This window comes from Cervus canadensis, chromosome 15 (assembly GCF_019320065.1).
Source record: "Cervus canadensis isolate Bull #8, Minnesota chromosome 15, ASM1932006v1, whole genome shotgun sequence".
Lineage (NCBI taxonomy): Eukaryota > Metazoa > Chordata > Mammalia > Artiodactyla > Cervidae > Cervus > Cervus canadensis.
Window position 1 is genome coordinate 23,924,807 of NC_057400.1, and position 19,635 is coordinate 23,944,441.

Genomic DNA, 19,635 nt, shown 5'->3' on the forward strand with positions numbered 1-19,635 from the left:
TACACACTCAGGGCAAGGATCCAGCCAACTTGTGAGCGGGCACTATGCCATTTGAGCAGATGGGCATGGAAGTCGGCAGCCAGTAGACCATGTATGTGCATCAGCGGTGGGTGTTGAGGGCACGATTCCCAGAGGAGAATGTCCTAACAGCTGTCTGGCCTGAGCCAACATACTTACGACCAAGGAAAAGTGCCATCCTTCAATCCTGCTGAGTTGGATTAACCTTCAGAACTAAATCTGCTTTTTCGGCAGCAGAAGGTGAGTTTGGGGGTCTATGAAAACCTCAAAGAATAACTGAAGAAAGGAAACTGGAAGGATACAGTTATTAGACATTCACTAAAGATGCCAAGGATATTCATATGCATGTTTTAAATATTTGACCCAAAGTCCATTAATTCTTGAAAGAACATCACAGTTATTAAAAGTTCTGCCTACCACAATGCTTTTACAATTGATCTTTCCACACAGGCAGAGCATTTATATTGAGTTAGATAGTACATTCCCATCTTTGTACTAAGAAATAATGATGTACAGGAAAGGTGTCAAAGACTATAGAAATCTTACTGTGGGTAAATGTCTTTATCAAACTTTACATATCATAGCTCAAACTAGATATTTCATAGATTACAGTTTTTCAAAGAAGAGAATTTCTTCTTTAGTGATTGAACATATACCTGAAAAAAAAGTAAGAAGGTAACATCATAATTCAACTTAAGCTGTTCTGGGCAATGAAAGAGACTTATATTTGAGACTGTATATAAAGCCTGATTCTAATTTGTTGAGAATTTCCAGATAGTTACATTTCATGAAATTAGATATAGGTCGTTTCTGCCCAGCATGGCCAAATAGCGATTTGACAATGATTTGTTTCAGTTAGCTAAAAACTGGTAGGCCATTTTAATAATTTAGACTCTCAATAATTGTTTCCTATTTTCCTTTGTTTAGAGATGTTTGTGAGATAGTTCTCTTGGTATCATTTTATACTGTCTTGAATCTTTCTATTTAAACAATAAATCATGACTTGCAATTGTGGAGAAAATAGCAATTTGGCCCAAGTGTTCTATATACCCATCTATATTTTTTTAATCTGCTCTCTAAATCCTTTCCTTTTGTTTACACCAACAGAGGAAATATGTCTGTTATGGAGAGTAAAAGAGATGAATAAGTTATTTTACCAACTAACTTTCTATCTGGCTCTAAAGAATTATGTAATGATTTAGATCTAATACCATTAGACCTAATACCATTAGTAGTATTATGAGTGAAATAAGATGTCTTTGTGTCTATTTGGCCTTTATTTGCTCATTATATCAATTTGGAAATTGATGACTAAGTATATCTTTGTTGTTGTTCAGTCACTAAGTAGTGCCCAACTCTGTGTCCCTACAGACTGCAGTATGCTGGGCTCCTCTGTCCTCCACTATCTCCTGGAGTTTGCTCAAATTCATGTCCATTGTGTTAGCTATCCAACCATCTCACCCGCATCTCTGCATCTCCTGCATCAGCAGGCAGGTTCTTTACCACTGTGCCACCAGAGAAGCCCTGGCTTAGTATAGATGAACCTATAAAGTAGAAAAAGAAAGTAAACTAAAAATTAAGATGGACATAAGAGCCCTTCATTGAAGAAAATATAGAAAATTTTATTACCCAGATAGCTCTGTGTTTCTTGTTTCTGATAGTTTTTGTCTTACAACCATATTTGAAGGTTAAAATTATGGAGTGTCCAAGTTCTATATGAATGCTACTTCTCAGTCTGAGAAAATTATTGGAGAGAAATATTCTATTGACGGTGAATGCTACATTGCTTCAGTCATGTCCAACTTTCTGTGACCATATGGATGTAGCCCTCCAGGCTCCTCTGTCCATGGGATTCTCCAGGGAAGGATGCTGGAGTGGGTTGCCATGCCCTCCTCCAGGGGATCTTCCCTACCCAGGGATCGAACCTGTATCTCTTACATCTCCCTTATTGGCAGGCAGGTTCTTTACCACTACTATTGGTAGTAGGCAAAAAGAAATAAGAAAACTAAAATAAATAGTATTTAACAATAAACAAGGAAATATATGTAATATATAGTTCATTTATAATTAAACAGGAAGGTAAAAGGCAGTTTGATTTTCTTCTTGGCAGTATACACGTTTGTGATTAAATAAAGGAGGGAAAATAAAAAGGAGTAAGAATCATTCCAGCAAACACTTACCTTTGGCTATCTGGGAGAAGAATATGTGACTGAAGCTGAGTTTCCCTCAACTAGATTTGTCCCAGGATTGACAGTTTAGTGAGAGCTTTAGGTGGCCCAGATGCTAACTAAAGAATATTCAAGAAACTAAAAAAAAAAAAAAAATGCTGATAAACTTTAATACATCTTGCAAATGTTTCTGAATCTCTCTTTCATTTTCTACAGGGGATAAAAGAGATGAGACTGTCAGATTTCTGAGTGACAATCAGTTCAGTTCAGTCACTCAGTTGTGTCTGACTCTTTGCGATCCCATGGACTACAGCATGCCAGGCCTCCCTGTCCATCACCAACTTCCAAAGTTCACTCAAACTCATGTCCATTGAGTCAGTGATGTCATCCAACCATCTCATCCTCTGCTGTCCCCTTCTTCTCCCGCCTTCAATCTTTCCCAGTATCAGGGTCTTATCCAATGAATCAATACTTTGCATCAGGTGGCCAAAGGATTGGAGTTTCAGCTTCAACATCAGTCCTTGCAATGAATATTCAGGACTGATTTCCTTTAGGATGGGCTGATATGATCTCCTTGCAGTCCAAGTTATTACTCTTAACAGTCTTCTCCAACACCACAGTTCAAAAGCATCAATTCTTTGGTGCTCAGCTTTCTTCATAGTCCAACTCTCACATCCATACATGACTACAGGAAAAACCATAGCCTTGACTAGATGAACCTTTGTTGGCAAAGTAATGTCTCTGCTTTTTAATATGTGGTCTAGGTTGGTCATAACTTTTCTTCCAAGGAGTAAACGTCTTCTAATTTCAGTGCTGCAGTCACCATCTGCAGTGATATTGGAGCCCCAACAAAAAATAAACTGCCAGTGTTTCTACTTTTCCCCATCTATTTGCCATGATGTAATGGGACCAGATGCCATGATCTAGTTTTCTGCATGTTGAGCTTTAAGCCAACTTTGTCACTCTCCTCTTTCACTTTCATCAAGAGTCTATTTAGTTCTTCTTCACTTTCTGCCTTAAGGGTGGTGTCATCTGCATATCTGAGGTTATTGATATTTCTCCCGGCAATCTTGATTCCAGCTTGTGCTTCTTCCAGCCCAGCGTTTCTCATGATGTACTCTGCATATAAGTTAAATAAGCAGGGTGACAATATACAGCCTTGACGTACTCCTTTTCCTATTTGGAACCAGTCTGTTGTTTCATGTCCATTCTAACTGTTGCCTCCTGGTCTTATACAGGTTTCTCAAGAGGCAGGTCAGGTGGTCTGCTATTCCCATCTCTTTCAGAATTTTTCAGTTTGTGGTGATCCACACAGTCAAAGGCTTTGGCATAGTCAGTAAAGCAGAAATAGATGTTTTTCTGGAACTCTCTTGCTTTTTCGATGATCCAACGGATATTGGCAATTTGATCTCTGTTTCTCTGCCTTTTCTAAAACCAGCTTGAACATCTGAAATTCACGGTTCACGTATTGCTGAAGCCTGGCTTGGAGAATTTTGAGCATTACTTTACTAGCGTGTGAGATGAGTGTAATTGTGCAGTGGTTTGAGCATTCTTTGGGATTGCCTTTCTTAGGGATTGGAATGAAAACTGACCTTTTCCAGACCTGTGGCCACTGCTGAGTTTTACAAATTTGCTGGCATATTGAGTGCAGCACTTTCACAGCATCATCTTTCAGGATTAGAAATAGCTCAACTGAAATTCCATCACATCCACTAGCTTTGTTTGTAGTGATGCTTCCTAAGGCCCACTTGACTTCACATTCCAGGATGTCTGGCTCTAGGTGGCTGACAATATACAACCAAAAAAGACCTACGGAAAAATAGAAGAAGAAAGGCATTTATGTATGCCACTATGGTAATTGAATGATATTGTGGGCAGATGGAAGAAGAGAACCAAATTGTCAAACACTATACCATAGTACATTAATAATGAGTAAAACAGAAGATTTGGTTTTTGTATAGTTTATGTTATTACCTCTCATGAGGACTATGAAGATACATTTAATAAGGGTAGAATAATTATGAGGCATGGATAAATTTTACATGTGCCTACAATAATTTGTAAAGTTAGAAGATTAAATGCATGATAAAGTAATGTTCTTATATCTTAACTGCCTTTTTTTTTCAAAAGCAATTACCTACCACATATACATGATTGAAAACATATAACCATCACTTGTGTTGACATTTATTGTCTCTAAACAATTAAGTTGCTATAAGTACAGGAAATACTGACTACCTTTCCACATAAACCTACACACACACACACACACACACACACACACACAGCGTCACTAACTTTCCTTAGTTTCTGATTATAGTAGCTTTAAGAAAGAGATTTTGGTGAAACATATGAAGATTTTTAACGTAAAACTTGGGATATACCAAAAAAAAAAAAAAGAAGAAAAACTTTTGAGAAACTGTGAAGATAGAAACTAAACTTAACCACAAATTTATTTCTGTTTTTCATCCAAGTATCCAGGGAGGTTGCTAATGGGAGGTATGCCTCAGAAAATGTACATGTCTGTGAAAATGTTGGAACAAACTAATGCTTTTATTCTAGCGATTTTATTTCAATTCTAAGCCACAAGCTATAAACTTTCATCAAAAATGGTAATCTATTTAAAATCAGAGCTATGTGGAATGTTTCATGTTTATGTATAACTTTCATAGTAGACCCTCCTACACAAGGAAAATAATATGCTCAAATTCTGTTATTTTTATAGTTTGTGTAATAGATCAAGTACTAGTCCCACCTATCAGCTTCATATTTTTAAAATAGATTTTAGAAAAAGGAATGGAAGAACAAAATGAAAACACTGAAAAAGTGACTTTTTAATTCCTCTTTCTGGAGGAAAAGATATCTGAAAAAAATTATAATGCATATTCTAATAAGAATGAAAAGAAATTTAAAGGAAAATATACATTGCACATCTTGAATACTTTATTTTTCCACTTTGCATTACACAATGAGAAAGTGGAGTACCTGGGGAGGATATAGGAGTGGAAGTAGAGAGAGTGGTGGGTGGTGATAAAGAAGGAAAAACTCATAGACTTGAGCTAAAAGAATTTCAGTGATATATTAACTTAATATTGAGTTCAAAAAAATCCAAGTCAAAAGATATTTGTTTTTCAATTTTTTTTCCAATGGTAGCCCCAAATCATTTCTATTTACTGGAAAAATAAATCAACAGGAAGATGGCATCACTGAAAAAAGATGAGGTCTGACTTTTTTTCCTTCTCAAAAGAAGAGTTGCCATCTACTCAACTACTCTTTATTATGAAAGCTTAGCTTATTATGATGCAGAATACCATGATAGAAAAAACAGTTTATGACATAACCATGTCACCTCAAAAGAAACTGTTAAGTAACATTCTTTAATAAATAGGCCAGAGAAATTTTAAGGTGGAAATTTTAAGGTTTCTTTCTGCTTAAAAGCTAGAAGTGAATTGAGAAGTAGCAATTCATAAAATTCTCAAATGGGAATTGTAAAATCATATTGAAACAAATATGTCATAATTTAAGAGTATAAGAACTAGCCAAAAAAATCAGGGTAGAAAACAAATATGTGGTGGGTATACATACATGTTCATTTATGTTTAAAAGGAAGATCTGTATATGATTTAAGATATTTGGAAACAGAAAAGAAAGCAGACACACATTAAAAAATCATATTTTCAGACTTCCTCAGAAAAAATACTTCTGTAATTCACAGATAAAATAGTGTATCAAAAATTTTGTATCAAGCCACTGCTAATATTTTGACTGTTATTTAAGTTTAACAAATTCAATGATGAGCAATTCCTGCAAAAATGAAAAGGACCTAAGATTAAACAATGGAGCCCAACCTTGCCAGCATTCTGAAACTTATCCAAAAGCAATTTTCAAAACAAGATATAGGGTTTTTTGTTGTCAGGTACTTTTAAAAGCTCTGATATTCTGGGGGAAAAGTTAGGATTGTCCAAAATAAAGTATGTGTTTTATTTGCAACACAAGAGATTTTTTTGTAATGTCAACAAGCAAGTACATTTTAAGCACTCACTATTAGAAATTACTGGCATATGAGTATACTAAACATGAAATGTTTGCTGGGTAAAATGAATGGCTCATAAAAACATCTGTGGAAAAGAGTAAATATTATATATATATGGCCTCCCCAGTGACTCAGCAGTAAAGAATTCGACTGCAATGCAGGAGATGCAGGTTCGATCCCTGAATTGGGAATATTCCCTGGAGATGGGCATGGTGACCCGCTCCAGTTTTCTTGCCTGGAGAATCCAATGAACAGTGGAGCCTGTTATGCTACAGTCTGTAGAGTCACAAAGAGTCGGGAATGCTAAAGCAACTGAGCATGCACAGACACGTGTATGTGTGTGAATCTGAATCACTTTGCTGTACCGCAGAAAAGCAGAAAAACACAACACGGTAAACAAACTACATTGCACTACAAAAAGTCTAATGTCTTAAGTGGTAATGTTTCTTAAGAGATCATCCCATAAAAATTTGCAAAATTATCAGATACTATTATATTAATAAGTTATTAATAAATAATTCTGTAAACTGTAAGATTTTCTGTTGTTTATGCTATGACTTAGGAGAATCCTTTTTTTTCTCCTTCAAACTTACCTCATGAGATTGTGGTTGACCTCAAATTTTCTTTACAATTATTATTTCAATTAAGTATGTCACAGAAAGACAGTTCTTTTCAAACAGTCTAAGTTTTTCAGATATCCATACAAGACAACTGAGCAATTTTGGATCAAGAATTTCCTAAATCATAAGTCTCAGTCAGCATAATCTGATTTGGCATAATAGCATATTTCTGTACCTAATGCTTAACTGAGAAAGACATTAAAGCAAAAGACAGGTGATGAAAGTTTTCTTTTCTTCCATATCCTTGTAACTTGGTTGAATATGATTGATTAGCTAGCTTATTGATTTAGGAATGATCAGCAATATTACTTCCCCCAGAGGAATATTAAGGTGATTCATAACAGATTCAAAATCTGATTTCTAGCTTCCTGCATAAACGTGTACAAATTTATAGGTTTAGCTCTCCTCAAATTTCTACCTTACGAATATCCACTTATGCACACAGGGGATCTCTGTAGTTCCCCAAGAATTTAGTGACTGTTTTTATACATAAACATTTATATTGCTGGAAAAATAATAAAGTACAATAACTAAGGGCTTAAGTACACATTTCACTAGCTGTGGATTTTCAAAGTTCCCGAAAAGGTCTGTGTTTATCTTTTTTAAATATATGTCACTGATCTCTTAATTTCTGGGTGATAATTATTTTAGTATATTCAAAAACACTTTGAACAGTGCCTAGCAAATAATAGGTACTTAATAAATATTGGCAGGTAGTATTGTATCATATCTTAAGTTGAATTCTTGTTTATACCATGGAACCAAAGGTTTCCCTCAAAGGTGGTATGTGCTTAGTAACTGGTCATTTCTGATCCAATTTCTTTCTATTAAAATTTGTTTCCCAAGCTTCAGTCATTCACTTATTGTGTTTGTGGGTTTTTTTTTTCCCCCACATTTCATTTACTTAAATAAGAAAACTCCTTCTATCCCAGAATTCTCCCACCATTGTAAGTTGAGTATAAGACATGAATATTAAATTCCCAGTATAATGAGTAATAATTAAAAGTAGTAAATTGTAAACACATAGTCACTTAAATAAATTCCTAGTTCTTTAAGAGGCTTAAGTCTCAAATATATCTATCTATATCTATATCTATCTATCTATCTAATCTATATACATATACATACATCCTCCTGTTGAAAAGCTGAAATATCAATGAATAACAGATACAAAGTTTTGGTTCTAGGATTTCTCCCATTAACTGCTATTCTGTTCGCAGTTTTCTTATGCAGAAGATCTTTCATTTCAACACTAACTAATCATCAATTATGGTTTTCTTACTTAGGGTAATGCTAACAAATATAAAATTATCTAAAATATATCATGGCTCCACAAATTAGAAGTTTATTCCTCACTATTTAAAAGTTCAAAGGGCATTTTCTACCTGAACTTTCTGTTCTCACTACATCATCTTTTTTCTCAGTATAAAATTATTCCAAAATAAAGTTGACTAAATAAGACAAAGTGAGTTTTCCTGAACTATGCTTGGGTTTTCTTGACCTGGTGATTCAGCATTCTCCCATCTTGCATTTTCATTCTCCCATAAGGCCTCGGTTGGTGTTTATTCCCAGCTGGTATCCTAGGAAAGAGACCATGTGGGGGGAACTCTCACTGGTTAATAGCCTTGAAAGAGAAGTGGTTCTCATTGTTTCTACTCATTTGTTTTTGGTCTAAACTAGTTACATGACCACTCTCAACTGTAAGGCAAGCTGAGAAATGGTCTGGAAATGTGCCCTGGAAGGAGAGGACAGAATCTGGTGAGAGACTTCCAGATTCTTCCTCCCTCCCATATATCAATTTGCACCTGTCTTTCAACACTTAGGAATAAACTCATACACCTCCTCAAAGGAGACAACCAAAAGCCTCACCTAGTTACTGCCTTGAGCTCCAATTCCAGAATCTCTGGTGGTAACAGCTTTCTGCGTCAGCTCCAAATTTTCACCAGGGGATTAAGAACGTCAAACTATTTTCTCCATCATCTCTAACAGATAATGCTAGGGCAAGCAATTGATACCTGGAAATAAGCAAAAACCAAAAATCCTCTAATTTATAAGGGAAAGAATGGCAAATAACCAACAGTCCCTGGATGCAAGTGATGATGAGCCCTCCTGGTCAGGTCCTGTGAGACCTGTCCAGGCAGTAGAGACAGTCTCTGGCTCTTCTTCCTAGGAGAATTTCCCATATCCGTTGTTCTCCAGGGTTTTTGGCTGTGCTTTCTGAGTCTCTTCCTTCTCCATTACCCTTCATGGACCATATCTGAAGTGGCCATGGAAGAGAATGGCCTCCTTGAAGGCTGTACTGCCTTCATAATTGTTTTTGTGGAGCAAATATGGAATTCAGGGATTGAATAGAATCACAGGGTCTTTATATCAGGCTTTTGGTTTCTTTGGGAATACAATTCCCTCAAAATCTTACCAGACCATCTTATTTGCCTCCTGCGAAACCTGTATCCAGGTCAAGGAACAACAGTTAGAATCAGACATGGAACAGAAGACTGTTTCCAAATTGGGAAAGGAGTATGTCAAGGCTGTATATCGTCACCCTGCTTATTTAACTTATATGCAGAGGGCATCATGCAAATTTCCAGGGTGGATGAAGCACAAGCTGGAATAAAGATTGCCAGGAGAAATATCAATAACTTCAGATATGCAGCTGACACCACCCTTATGGCAGAAAGCAAAGAGGAACTAAAGAACCTCTTGATGAAGGTGAAAGAGGAGAGTGAAAAAGCCGGCTTAAAGCTCAACATTCAGAAAACTAAGATCATGGCATCTAGTCCCATTACTTCATGGCAAATGGATGGGGAAACAATGGAAACAGTGACAGACTTTATTTTCTTGGGCTCCAAAATCACTACCTGTGGTGACTGCAGCCATGAAATGAAAAGATGCTTGCTCCTGGGAAGAAAGCTATGACCAACCTAAACAACATATTAAAAAGCAAAAACATTACTTTGCTGAAAAAAGTCTGTATAGTCAAAGCTATGTTCTTTCCAATAGTCATGTAAGGATGTGAGAGTTGGACCATAAAGAAGGCGGAGCATCGAATTAATGCTTTTGAACTATGGTGTTGGAGAAGACTCTTGAGAATCCCTTGGACTGCAAAGAGATCAAACCAGTCAATCCTAAAGGAAATCAATCATGAATATTCATGGAAGGACTGATGCTGAAGCTGAAGCTCCAATACTTTAGTCACCTGTTGTGAGGAGCTGACTCATTAGAAAAGACACTGATGCTGGGAAAGATTGAATGCAGGACAAGAAGGGGCCGACAGAGGACGAGGTGGTTGGATGGCATCACTGATTCAATGGACATGAGTTTGAGCAAGTTCCAGGAGATGGTGAAGGACAGGGAATCCTGACATTCTGCAGTCCATGGGGTTGCAGAGTTGGACATGACTAAGTGACTGAACAACACCACCACCACAATCTTAGCTGGCATTGAATTGATCTTTTCAGTCTGTTTCATGTGCTGGTAAACAGAGCCAAAATCATCCAAAATTATTTTCTAGACATAGTGCTTAATTTAAAGATTCCTTACACTCATATCTCTCTCTCTTTCTCTCTCAGTCTGTGTCTCTTTCTTTCTCTTCCTACTGATTTGTCCCACCACCTTCTCTTCTTTATGCAAAGTACTGGAAAATCCCTTTATAATGAAATCATACTATTAATGAGAGCTTTTATTAAATTTTAAAATATGATTTTTAATTATAAATTCCTTCCTTTTTTTTAAACTATAGAATCTGTCTATGATGCTTCTTCAGGAGAAAAGGCATTTAAAGCAAATTTGTTCTGAAAGCACTTACTGTGTGTTTTGTATATTTATATATATATGGATAACAGTGGAAAACATAGACATTAATAGCACACTAACTCTGAAGAAGCTAAGTTTATAAACACACAGCATAAATACAAAAGTTTCAATATTAAATATTTTGTCCCAGTTACTACTACTGCTTTGCAGATCACTCTGAAACACAGAGATGTAAAACAATGATTTTTTTTAATGCTGATAGACTCTGATCAAAAATTCAGATAAAGCACAATAGGAGTAGATATTGCAGTGTTTGATATGTCTACTGAGAAGACCTGAAAGCTTTGGGGATTCAATGCCTAGAAGAAGAAATCATGAAGGTATTTTTATGTTCACATGGTCAGTGACTGATACTGGCTGTCTGCTGGAAACTCACCTAGTCTGTCAGCTAGAAAACTGGTCTCTCTCAATGGGCCAATTTGGGCTTCCTGTCAACATGGTGCCTTTTTTTTTTTTTTTTCTTTTTAACAAAAAATAGCAAATGTATTATTCAATGTCCAGTACCACACCACAGCACCACCTAGAGACCTCACCTTCCCTCCTTACCTGTCCCCAAGGGTACACCCGAAATGGAAAAAATAAAAGTAAACCCAGGTCTCAGCTCCTTCTCTGGAAGAAGGGGCGTTGGCCTTGGGAGCCCCTTTCTGCAGGTCCCAGCTGGCAGGAGAGCAGGTCCTTCCTATGCCCAGAGAGCTGGGCTCCAGCCTTCAATAACAGAAAGAACATTCAAACAGGAGCAGAGCCCTGTTTCTGCAGAGGAAGATGATTTGGAAGGGTTCCAGAACAGGTGGGGAGTGAGTGGTATTTTTATACTCTAATATTTGGAGTCATATATGTCCCTTCTGCCATGTATTCTGGTTAAAGCATGTATAAAAGTCCACCCAAGTTCAAAATGAAACAGCATACAGCCCACCATTTGATAGGAAGGCTATCAAGGTCAAAGGGTAAGGAGACCACACGGAATATGAGATATCGTTGCAGCCAGCCATCTTTGAGTACACCTTTTATCCAAATTAGTTAATGTCCCAAACATTTACTTCCCTTTTAAATTTACTTTATTCACCTTTTTGAGTGAATGTGAATATGGTGATTTTCCTGTGCACAGTTACAAAATTATGCTCTTTAAAGTTTTTTAATATAAATTATATAATTGTATCAAATGTCACTATTTTTTCAGATATCCCGGCACAGAAGAAATCATTCACAGCATGTCTTGAAAGATGTCATTCCTCCATTGGAACAATTGGTAAGTATTTCACTTCAGTACTGTATTATTTGTCTACTGTCAACAAAATAAATTACCTCAGAACTCAGCAACTTAGGACAGCATATACCTCAGGTTTCTGTGGGTCAGAAATCTGGGCATAACCAAAAGTTTTCACCCAAAATTTAAGCTAAAATTGTGGTAACATCTGAAGGCTTAAATGGGGAAGAATCTGTTTTCAAGCTCAAGTACATGGCTGTTGGCACGATTTAGTTCCTTTGAGGCTTTTGGCCAGAGGTTTCTCTTCCTTGCCACTTGCGTATTTGCTTTCTTCTTCAAAGCATGCTGGCTGAGAACGCAAGAGAGTCTGTTGTGTGTGCTCAGTCACTTCAGTCATGTCTGACTCTTTGTGACCCCCATGGGCAATAGCCTACCAGGCTCTTCTGTCCATGAGATTTTCCCAGCAAGAATATTAGAGTGGGTTCCCACGCTCTCCTCCAGGAGATTTTCCAGACGCAGAGACTGAACCCAAGTCTCCTGCATTGCAGGCAGATTCTTTACCAGTTGAGCCTCAGGGAAACACCAGAGAGTCTGTTAGAAAGGTGAAAAATAGAACCTTTTGCAACCTAATCATAGAAGTGATATCCCATCAGTTTTGCTACATTCTCTTGGTCACTAAATTCAGTCTATACTTAAGGAGGCGGGATTATGTGATGAGTGTGAGTAAGAGGTGGTATCGGTGGTTTAGTTGCTAGGTTGTGTCCCATTCTTTGTGATCCTATGGACTGTAGACCACCAGGCTACTCTGTCTATGGGATTTCCCAGGCAAGGATACTGGAGTGGGTTGACATTTCCTTTTCCAGTGAAGTAAAGGTTATCAGGCACCTACTGCAAATTTTGACATTTTTAAGGAAAAATTAATCCCTTATCTTTAGATTCTAAGAGTGAGAGCAAGTTTTTTTTTTTAATCTTCTTGTTGTTTATTGTTGTATCCTAATGACAATTAAGAGTTACCTGAAACATCCTACAAAACATAAAAGAATGAAGTAGATATAGAGATAAATTACTTACAGATGTCTTAGAGATATCTTAAAAACAAATAAACACAAACTTTGTGATATGTAACTTTCTTTTTATTAATGATCTCCTTTTTGAAAAATGTAATGCCTCCTTTCTCCTTGCTTATCCTTCTTGTATTTCATATTAGTCAACAGGACTTCCAGTCCTCAAAATGATTTTTTTCTTGGCTCAGTTCTATGATTTTCTTCGCTTGGCATGTTTTAGGTCACTTATGTCCACTCTAGCTAATTGCTTTGTTATTCTCTTTTACTTCAGAGTAAAAAATTCTCTAAAATATTGTCTACTTTTAATGTCTCTAATTTCTCCCCTCCTTTTACTTCTTGCAGCAACTCCATTTAGGCATTTATCTCAACCACTCACCTCTTAACGAGGTCGTCTGTTACTTTCATGTTACTAAAGTTGGTACCAGCATGGGCACATGTTGGTAAAGTTTTGGTTTTTTCCTTAGATTATCTTATCTCAGAATTTAACCCAATTAATAACTTTTTTAGAAACATTTTCCTCACATGACTACCAGGAAACTGCTGTCTTATGGATATCCAAATAATTAAGTGGTCACTGACTTTCCATCTCCTTTGCTGGTTCTCATTCATCTTGGAGATCAACTCTTTTCTTTCTGTCTACATTTATTCACTAAGGAATCTCATTTCAGTATTGTTGTTTCATATACTGTGCTACACTAACCACTTCTAATATTCATTCTTCAGGATAGACCATTGCCCTAAACTACAATACTGTACATTGTGCATTTTCATTTATATGTCTATATCTCAAATTTAACATCCAAAAGTAATTCTGATTTCCCTCCAAACCTGCTCCTCCCAGTCTTCTCCATTTCACAGGATATAACTCCATTCTTCTAGGTCCTACAGTCAAAACTGTTAGTCATCTTTGACTTTTGTTTATTTCATTACATAAACTAAAACACCAAAGAACCCCATTTTCTCTGTTTTTAAAATCCATCTAGAATCATTTCACTTTCCCCCACCTTCAGCTATGTCGTTCATGTCCTAGTTTATTACATGTGTATGACACAACTGAGCAACTGAACTGAACTGAACTGATCTGATGCTTTAGTTGCTTGGTTATGTCTGACTCTTTGAGACCCCATGGACTGTAAGCCCACCAGGCTCCTCTATCCATGGAATTCTCCAGGCAAGAATACTGGAGTGGGTTGCCATTTCCTTCTCCAAGGGATCTTCCCAACCCAGGGATCGAACCTCAGCCTCCTGCATTGCTGGCACATTCTTTACTGCCTGAGCTACCAGGGAAGACTTTGGGCCCTGGTGGCTCAGACGGTAAAGTTTATTATAATACCTTCCTAATGGATGTATCTACTTTCACTCTTGCTTTCTATTTTTTTTTTTTTTTAATTTTTGATATAACAGCCAGTGTGAGATTGTTAAAATGTAAGTTAGTTCATGTCACGCTTTGGCTCAAATACCTCTCTGATTTCCAGTGTCTCCAGGGTAAAACCTGAAAGACATGAAGTTACTTACCAGACTCTACAGGACCCAGCCATGTCTGTGCTTCACCTTTTCCTCTCTTCTCCTGGCTTACTCTGCTTCAGCCAAGATGACCTTTTTACTTTTTCCTTAGGGCTGTTTCACCTGCTCTTTGTTCTGTCTGGCACAGCATAGTTCATTTGGCACCCAGAAATTTGTAAGCCTTGTTCCTTTCATTGCATCTCTATTCAGATACCACCTTTTAAAACAGCTCTTCTCTACTCTCCCCTAAATACAAATGAACAAATTAAGAAAACCACCATTTCTGTCCACACTCCTTTTCTCTTACCCTAATTTAATTTTCTCCGTACAACTTCTCACCATGTGGTATACTCTGCGTGTTCTTTTTGTCTGTCATCTCCTTAGAGTGTTCTGTGGGAGCAGGCCTGTTGTCGCCTCTGTTTAGATCTTGATTCCCATGATCATAATAGCTGTAAGAATGTAATAAAATTTAAGTAAATGTGCATTAACTGAATGCACAAATGAGATAGTTATGAGATAAATGAGATAGTTAATGACTTTTTTTTTTTACTTCCAGGCTTATAATACACAGATTTATACTTGTGTATTTTCTCTTCATTATCTCATCGTATATCTTGAAGTGTTAGTCATTTGTTCTAGTATATCTTAGGGTCACTCTAGATGTTAAAAATTCCAAGTTGAACCCATCATCACCTTCTTCTCAAATTGACTCCTATTTCCATTGACCCCACCTTTATTTTTTATACTTATTTAAAAGAACAAGTTACCTCTTTTTAATAGAGAAGACACTTTTAAAAATTTTGTTCACATTTAATTTTAATTTCTTTTAGTTTATATTGGAGTATAGTTGATTAACAATGTTGTGTTAGCTTCAAGTGTGTAGCAAAATGATTCAGGTATATCTATATATTCTTTTCCAAATTATTTTTCTGTTTAGGTTATTGCAGAATATTAATCAGCATTCCCTGTACTATATATATAGTAGGTCCTTGTTAGTTATCTATTTTATATATAGTAGTGTGTACATGGGGCTTCCCGGGTGGTGCTAGTGGTAAAGAACCCTCCTGCCAATGCAGGAGACATAAGAGATGTGGGTTCCATCCCTGGGTCGGGAAGATCCCCTGGAGAAGTGCATGGCAACCTACTCGAGTATTCTTGCCTAGAGAATCCTATGGACAGAGGAGCCTGGCAGGCTATACAGTCCATAGGGTTGTAAAGAATCGAATACGACTGAAGTGATTTAGCACACACACAGTGTGTACATGTTAACCCCAAACTCCTAATCTACCTCATCCCTATTAGTAGTAAACATTTATCTAGGCTAAGAACACATTTTCTTTGGATCCTTTATTTACTCTATGACCCTTCATGTAAGTCAACATTTTCTGAAGTGGTTTCTCCACAGTGGGTGTGATGCTCTCATCTTTTTTCCATGTGTATAGGCACATGTTCCCAGGCCTTTCAATGCCCCTGCCTCACCCCACTGTATTCCACCACACCTCTCCCACTGATTCTGCAGTAATTCCACACCAGCCTTCTTTAAATAGAAGCTTCATTATTTCATTCTCCTAGTCACAACTTTCAGCGGCCTCCTATTTTCTATAGCGTCAAGTCTATAGACTTTCTCACAGCCGTGATTTACCTTATTTATTATCTACTGCCAAATACATACCCTCAAGCCGGCAATAGTAACATGATTAAGACATGGCTCTTACGCTGAAGGAGCTCGGATTTTCTGTAACAATTATAGTTCCTTCATCTCAACACTCTTTTGTGTTGTCCACTCTTATTTCATGGGTAATGGACTTGTTCCATGGCTAGACTATAAATGCTTTTAAGTTAGGGGTCATGACTTGTATTTTCTTTATTATATCATATTTCCCCTTACATTGTTTCTGGCACTAGTGTTTGTTTGTAAAAGACACACATGTCAATTGGTTTAATAATAAGATATTAAAGATGTATTAAAATAATATCATTGATTTCAGAGATTAATACATATATGACTGCTAATCATAGTGAAAGACATTTAAAAAATTTAATTCGATATAACAATATCTTGTTTTCAAAACTGACCACTTAGGTTTCAACTTAGAGAACATTTTCAAACCTGGAAAGTATTTCTTTGATTCCTCAACTTTGAATCAGGCAGCCCTTCTTTATTCTGCCTTTCTGTAGCAGCTTTCCTTGCCTCTATCTCTAAATTGACTCTATCTCTGATCACATTGAAATTGCCTGTTTCCTTTTATATCTCTCTTACTGCATTGTAAGGTATTTGAGGGGAGAGCTATGCTTCACTTACTGTTTTATTATTAAAACTTCATGGAAGGCCTGGCAAAGTATAGCTGTACAATGAATAGAAAAGTAATGATGTTTCTTTTGTATACATTTGCCTTACAGAACAAATAAAGTACATATAAATAAAATGCTTTATTTTAAGTATAGCACATGCAAATGTCTCTCTGAAGTGTTTGATGAAACATGGCAAAAGTTAAACTGAAAATGAAGCTATATGAGTGTGTGTATGTAACATAAATATGTATGAAATGATATGTAATTTTATATGTGCAAATATATATGAGATTATATTTGAAAAATGACATAAACTTTCAAATTTTTACATGAAATGTGTATTAATTATGAATTTTAAAAATTAAAATTATGATTATTACTTAAATTTAACCAATAACTAATGGTACACTTTTGCTATGCCTATATATAAAGCATAGGCTGATATTGAAAGAATTAAAATATTACAGAAACAGTTTTCTTAATGTACCTTCCTAACTTCAAGGCTATTTGTTGGTTTGTTGGCCGGTAGTTTATGTGCCTTGACTCTCAATTCTCAGTAAATAAAACTTGTTTTTAAAAGATCTCAAATTATGGATAGTGTAACTGAGAAAAAATACATCTATGTGCTTAATACACTATTCTAGATGAGATCAACTTGGGAAAGTGGCATTGGGAACTACTGCTAGATAAAAGGATAAAAACAGTAATTTGTTGAGCTCTTTAGCTTGCAGTCTCTCTAAATCTCCTTCCCTGCATTTCTATTCAATCTCTCTGTTTACACACACACACACACACACACACACACGCACACACACAAGCTCTAAAAACTCTATTGGAACTACCAACTAGCTTACTTTCTATGTCTGCATTGGGTTTCCCTGGATCCTTTCTATGAGAGCTCTCCTTCTCCCTTGTGAACAGAGGTTAGATTCAACTTTTATTCATCAGTCTCTACTTGAATTAAATTGTTTATTTAATGCTATTTTAAAAATAGAAATGCTTATCTTTTCCCTACAAGTCTTACTTATGAACTAGGCCATTATGATAGACAATGAGAAAATAATCACCAATTCCTTCTAACAACAAATTTGGATTAATTTTTAATTATCCATTACTGTTTACATCAAAACTTGAATTATTTTTCCAGAACCTATAAAGCTGCTTTTATATTTGCCTAATAAAACTGTATACTTATTTTTAACCTAGATTCAGATTTTTTTCCACAATCTGACATGTTCCTTTCTTCTGTCTCTACATCTCTTTTTCTTTCCCCCATCCCTGCCTCAGTGTTGCTTCTGTAGTCATCCATAAGTTCTTGCAATAGTTTTCCTTGCCAGTATCTACCCGGATGAGCTACCATATATAAATGGTATGTACCAAAATACTTTAGAAAATAGTAAAACCCTTTAAGTATATGTTATTACTCATTATTTTTACCATCTGAATCTTTGAGCTTATTTATATCCCACATTTTGTGCTAAAAATCTCATTTCCTTTATCTCTCATATTTAGAACTTCTTTGAACATTATCCAGCAATCATGAGAGCCTTTGACTTTAAGCATAACTGACAAAAAGTATCCCATTCCACCCACTCCCTTTGGAGGAAAATAATTCACTGAGAGTGGAGTCTGCTATGGTGGGTGATCCCTAGATGCTGTCACCCTTTGGTAACCATACTTTACCACTTAACTTCCCCTTTAAGAAAGAAGTTGCAATCAACATGTTTAAACAGCAACATAATACATTTCTTTTGAATACTGGCAAAAATATATTCCTAGCTGGAGCCTGAAATCTCAGGGTGCAAACTACCCAGTTCACTGACAGCTGACGTCACTTATGCCACTTGGTATGCAAATCCATATGCTATCAATGCAAGAGACTACATTATTTTCTGAGAAGCTGTGTTGTTTCTTAACCAGCTCTGTAACACAGTGAAGATTTAAAACATGAAACGTCAAATGTACTAATATGTACATTTACATCTTGTATATTTCACATTATAACTCTTTGTGAGACCTAATTATTTTCAGGGCATTTCCCCTTTTTCCTTTAATGAAATATTCAAAAAAACTAACCCTGTTTATAGCATGTTAAATCTTTATCATCTTTATGTTTATCAAAAGAGTATAAGGCATGTCTGGGGATAACCCTGCAGGAGTCAAAAGCCTGTGGCAGGTTTTAGAGAATCATCTGCTGCCTCCTGAGTTGGAAGGATTTGCAGGCCAGAGCTCAGGAAGTTGCCATGGCTTGAGGGCAAAGCAGGCTTTTGCAGATAAACCTTAAGTCACAGATTCTACCTTTTGGAGCCAGATATCATTTTGTGGATTAATTAATACTTGTGAGGGCTTTAAGGATGAAAGACATTGTGAGCATACAGCATTTCTTATGTTAAAACAAAGGACAGCCTCTTTTGGGGGAGTCGTTCTATTGATTAGGCTGTGCTTTCCTTAAATTGCAAAAAAAAAAAAAAAAAATGCCAAAAGCTCTTTAGTCTTTCAAAATTCTACTTTGTTAAGATAAAAATTAGGTTTTGGAAAAAGCACTCTCCCAAATCTTCAAGATGCTAGTATATTAATAATGTCATATAATTTAAGAACTCTTATGCAAACCATCTCCAAGTTTTCATTGCTTTATGTGCCCTTCCTTTACTCAAACAGGAGTGTTGTTTTAATTTTTTAATTTATTTTCATTTAAAAAATGTTATCAGCATATAGATTTTACAATGTTGTATAGGAGTGTGTTAACTCCAATATTTGTTGAGGCCATCCCTGTGCTAGGTTTGGGTGTGATATGATATGCTAAATAGTCATGTCCTTTTCTGGAGGGGCTGTCAGTCCAGGGGTGAAGAGAAATATTAAACAAATAAAGAAAGGCATAATTCTATAAATGCAAATTACATGACATGCTATGACAGCAGAC

At 36.2% G+C, this 19,635-nt stretch overlaps 1 protein-coding gene across 2 annotated transcripts in view; it reads left to right on the forward strand.

The window, feature by feature from the left end:
• The window catches only part of ARHGAP15 (Rho GTPase activating protein 15), a 685,399-nt gene that overhangs the window by 77,552 nt on the left and 588,212 nt on the right, over positions 1 to 19,635 (forward strand). The window contains exons 2-3 of one of the 2 annotated variants that reach the window (XM_043487891.1): positions 11,830 to 11,898; positions 18,228 to 18,352. In XM_043487891.1, the coding sequence (XP_043343826.1) occupies positions 18,350 to 18,352 (3 nt within the window). In that variant the 5' untranslated portion in view covers positions 11,830 to 11,898; positions 18,228 to 18,349. The remainder of the gene's footprint in view (positions 1 to 11,829; positions 11,899 to 18,227; positions 18,353 to 19,635) is intronic. The other variant, XM_043487890.1, reaches the window with a different exon arrangement.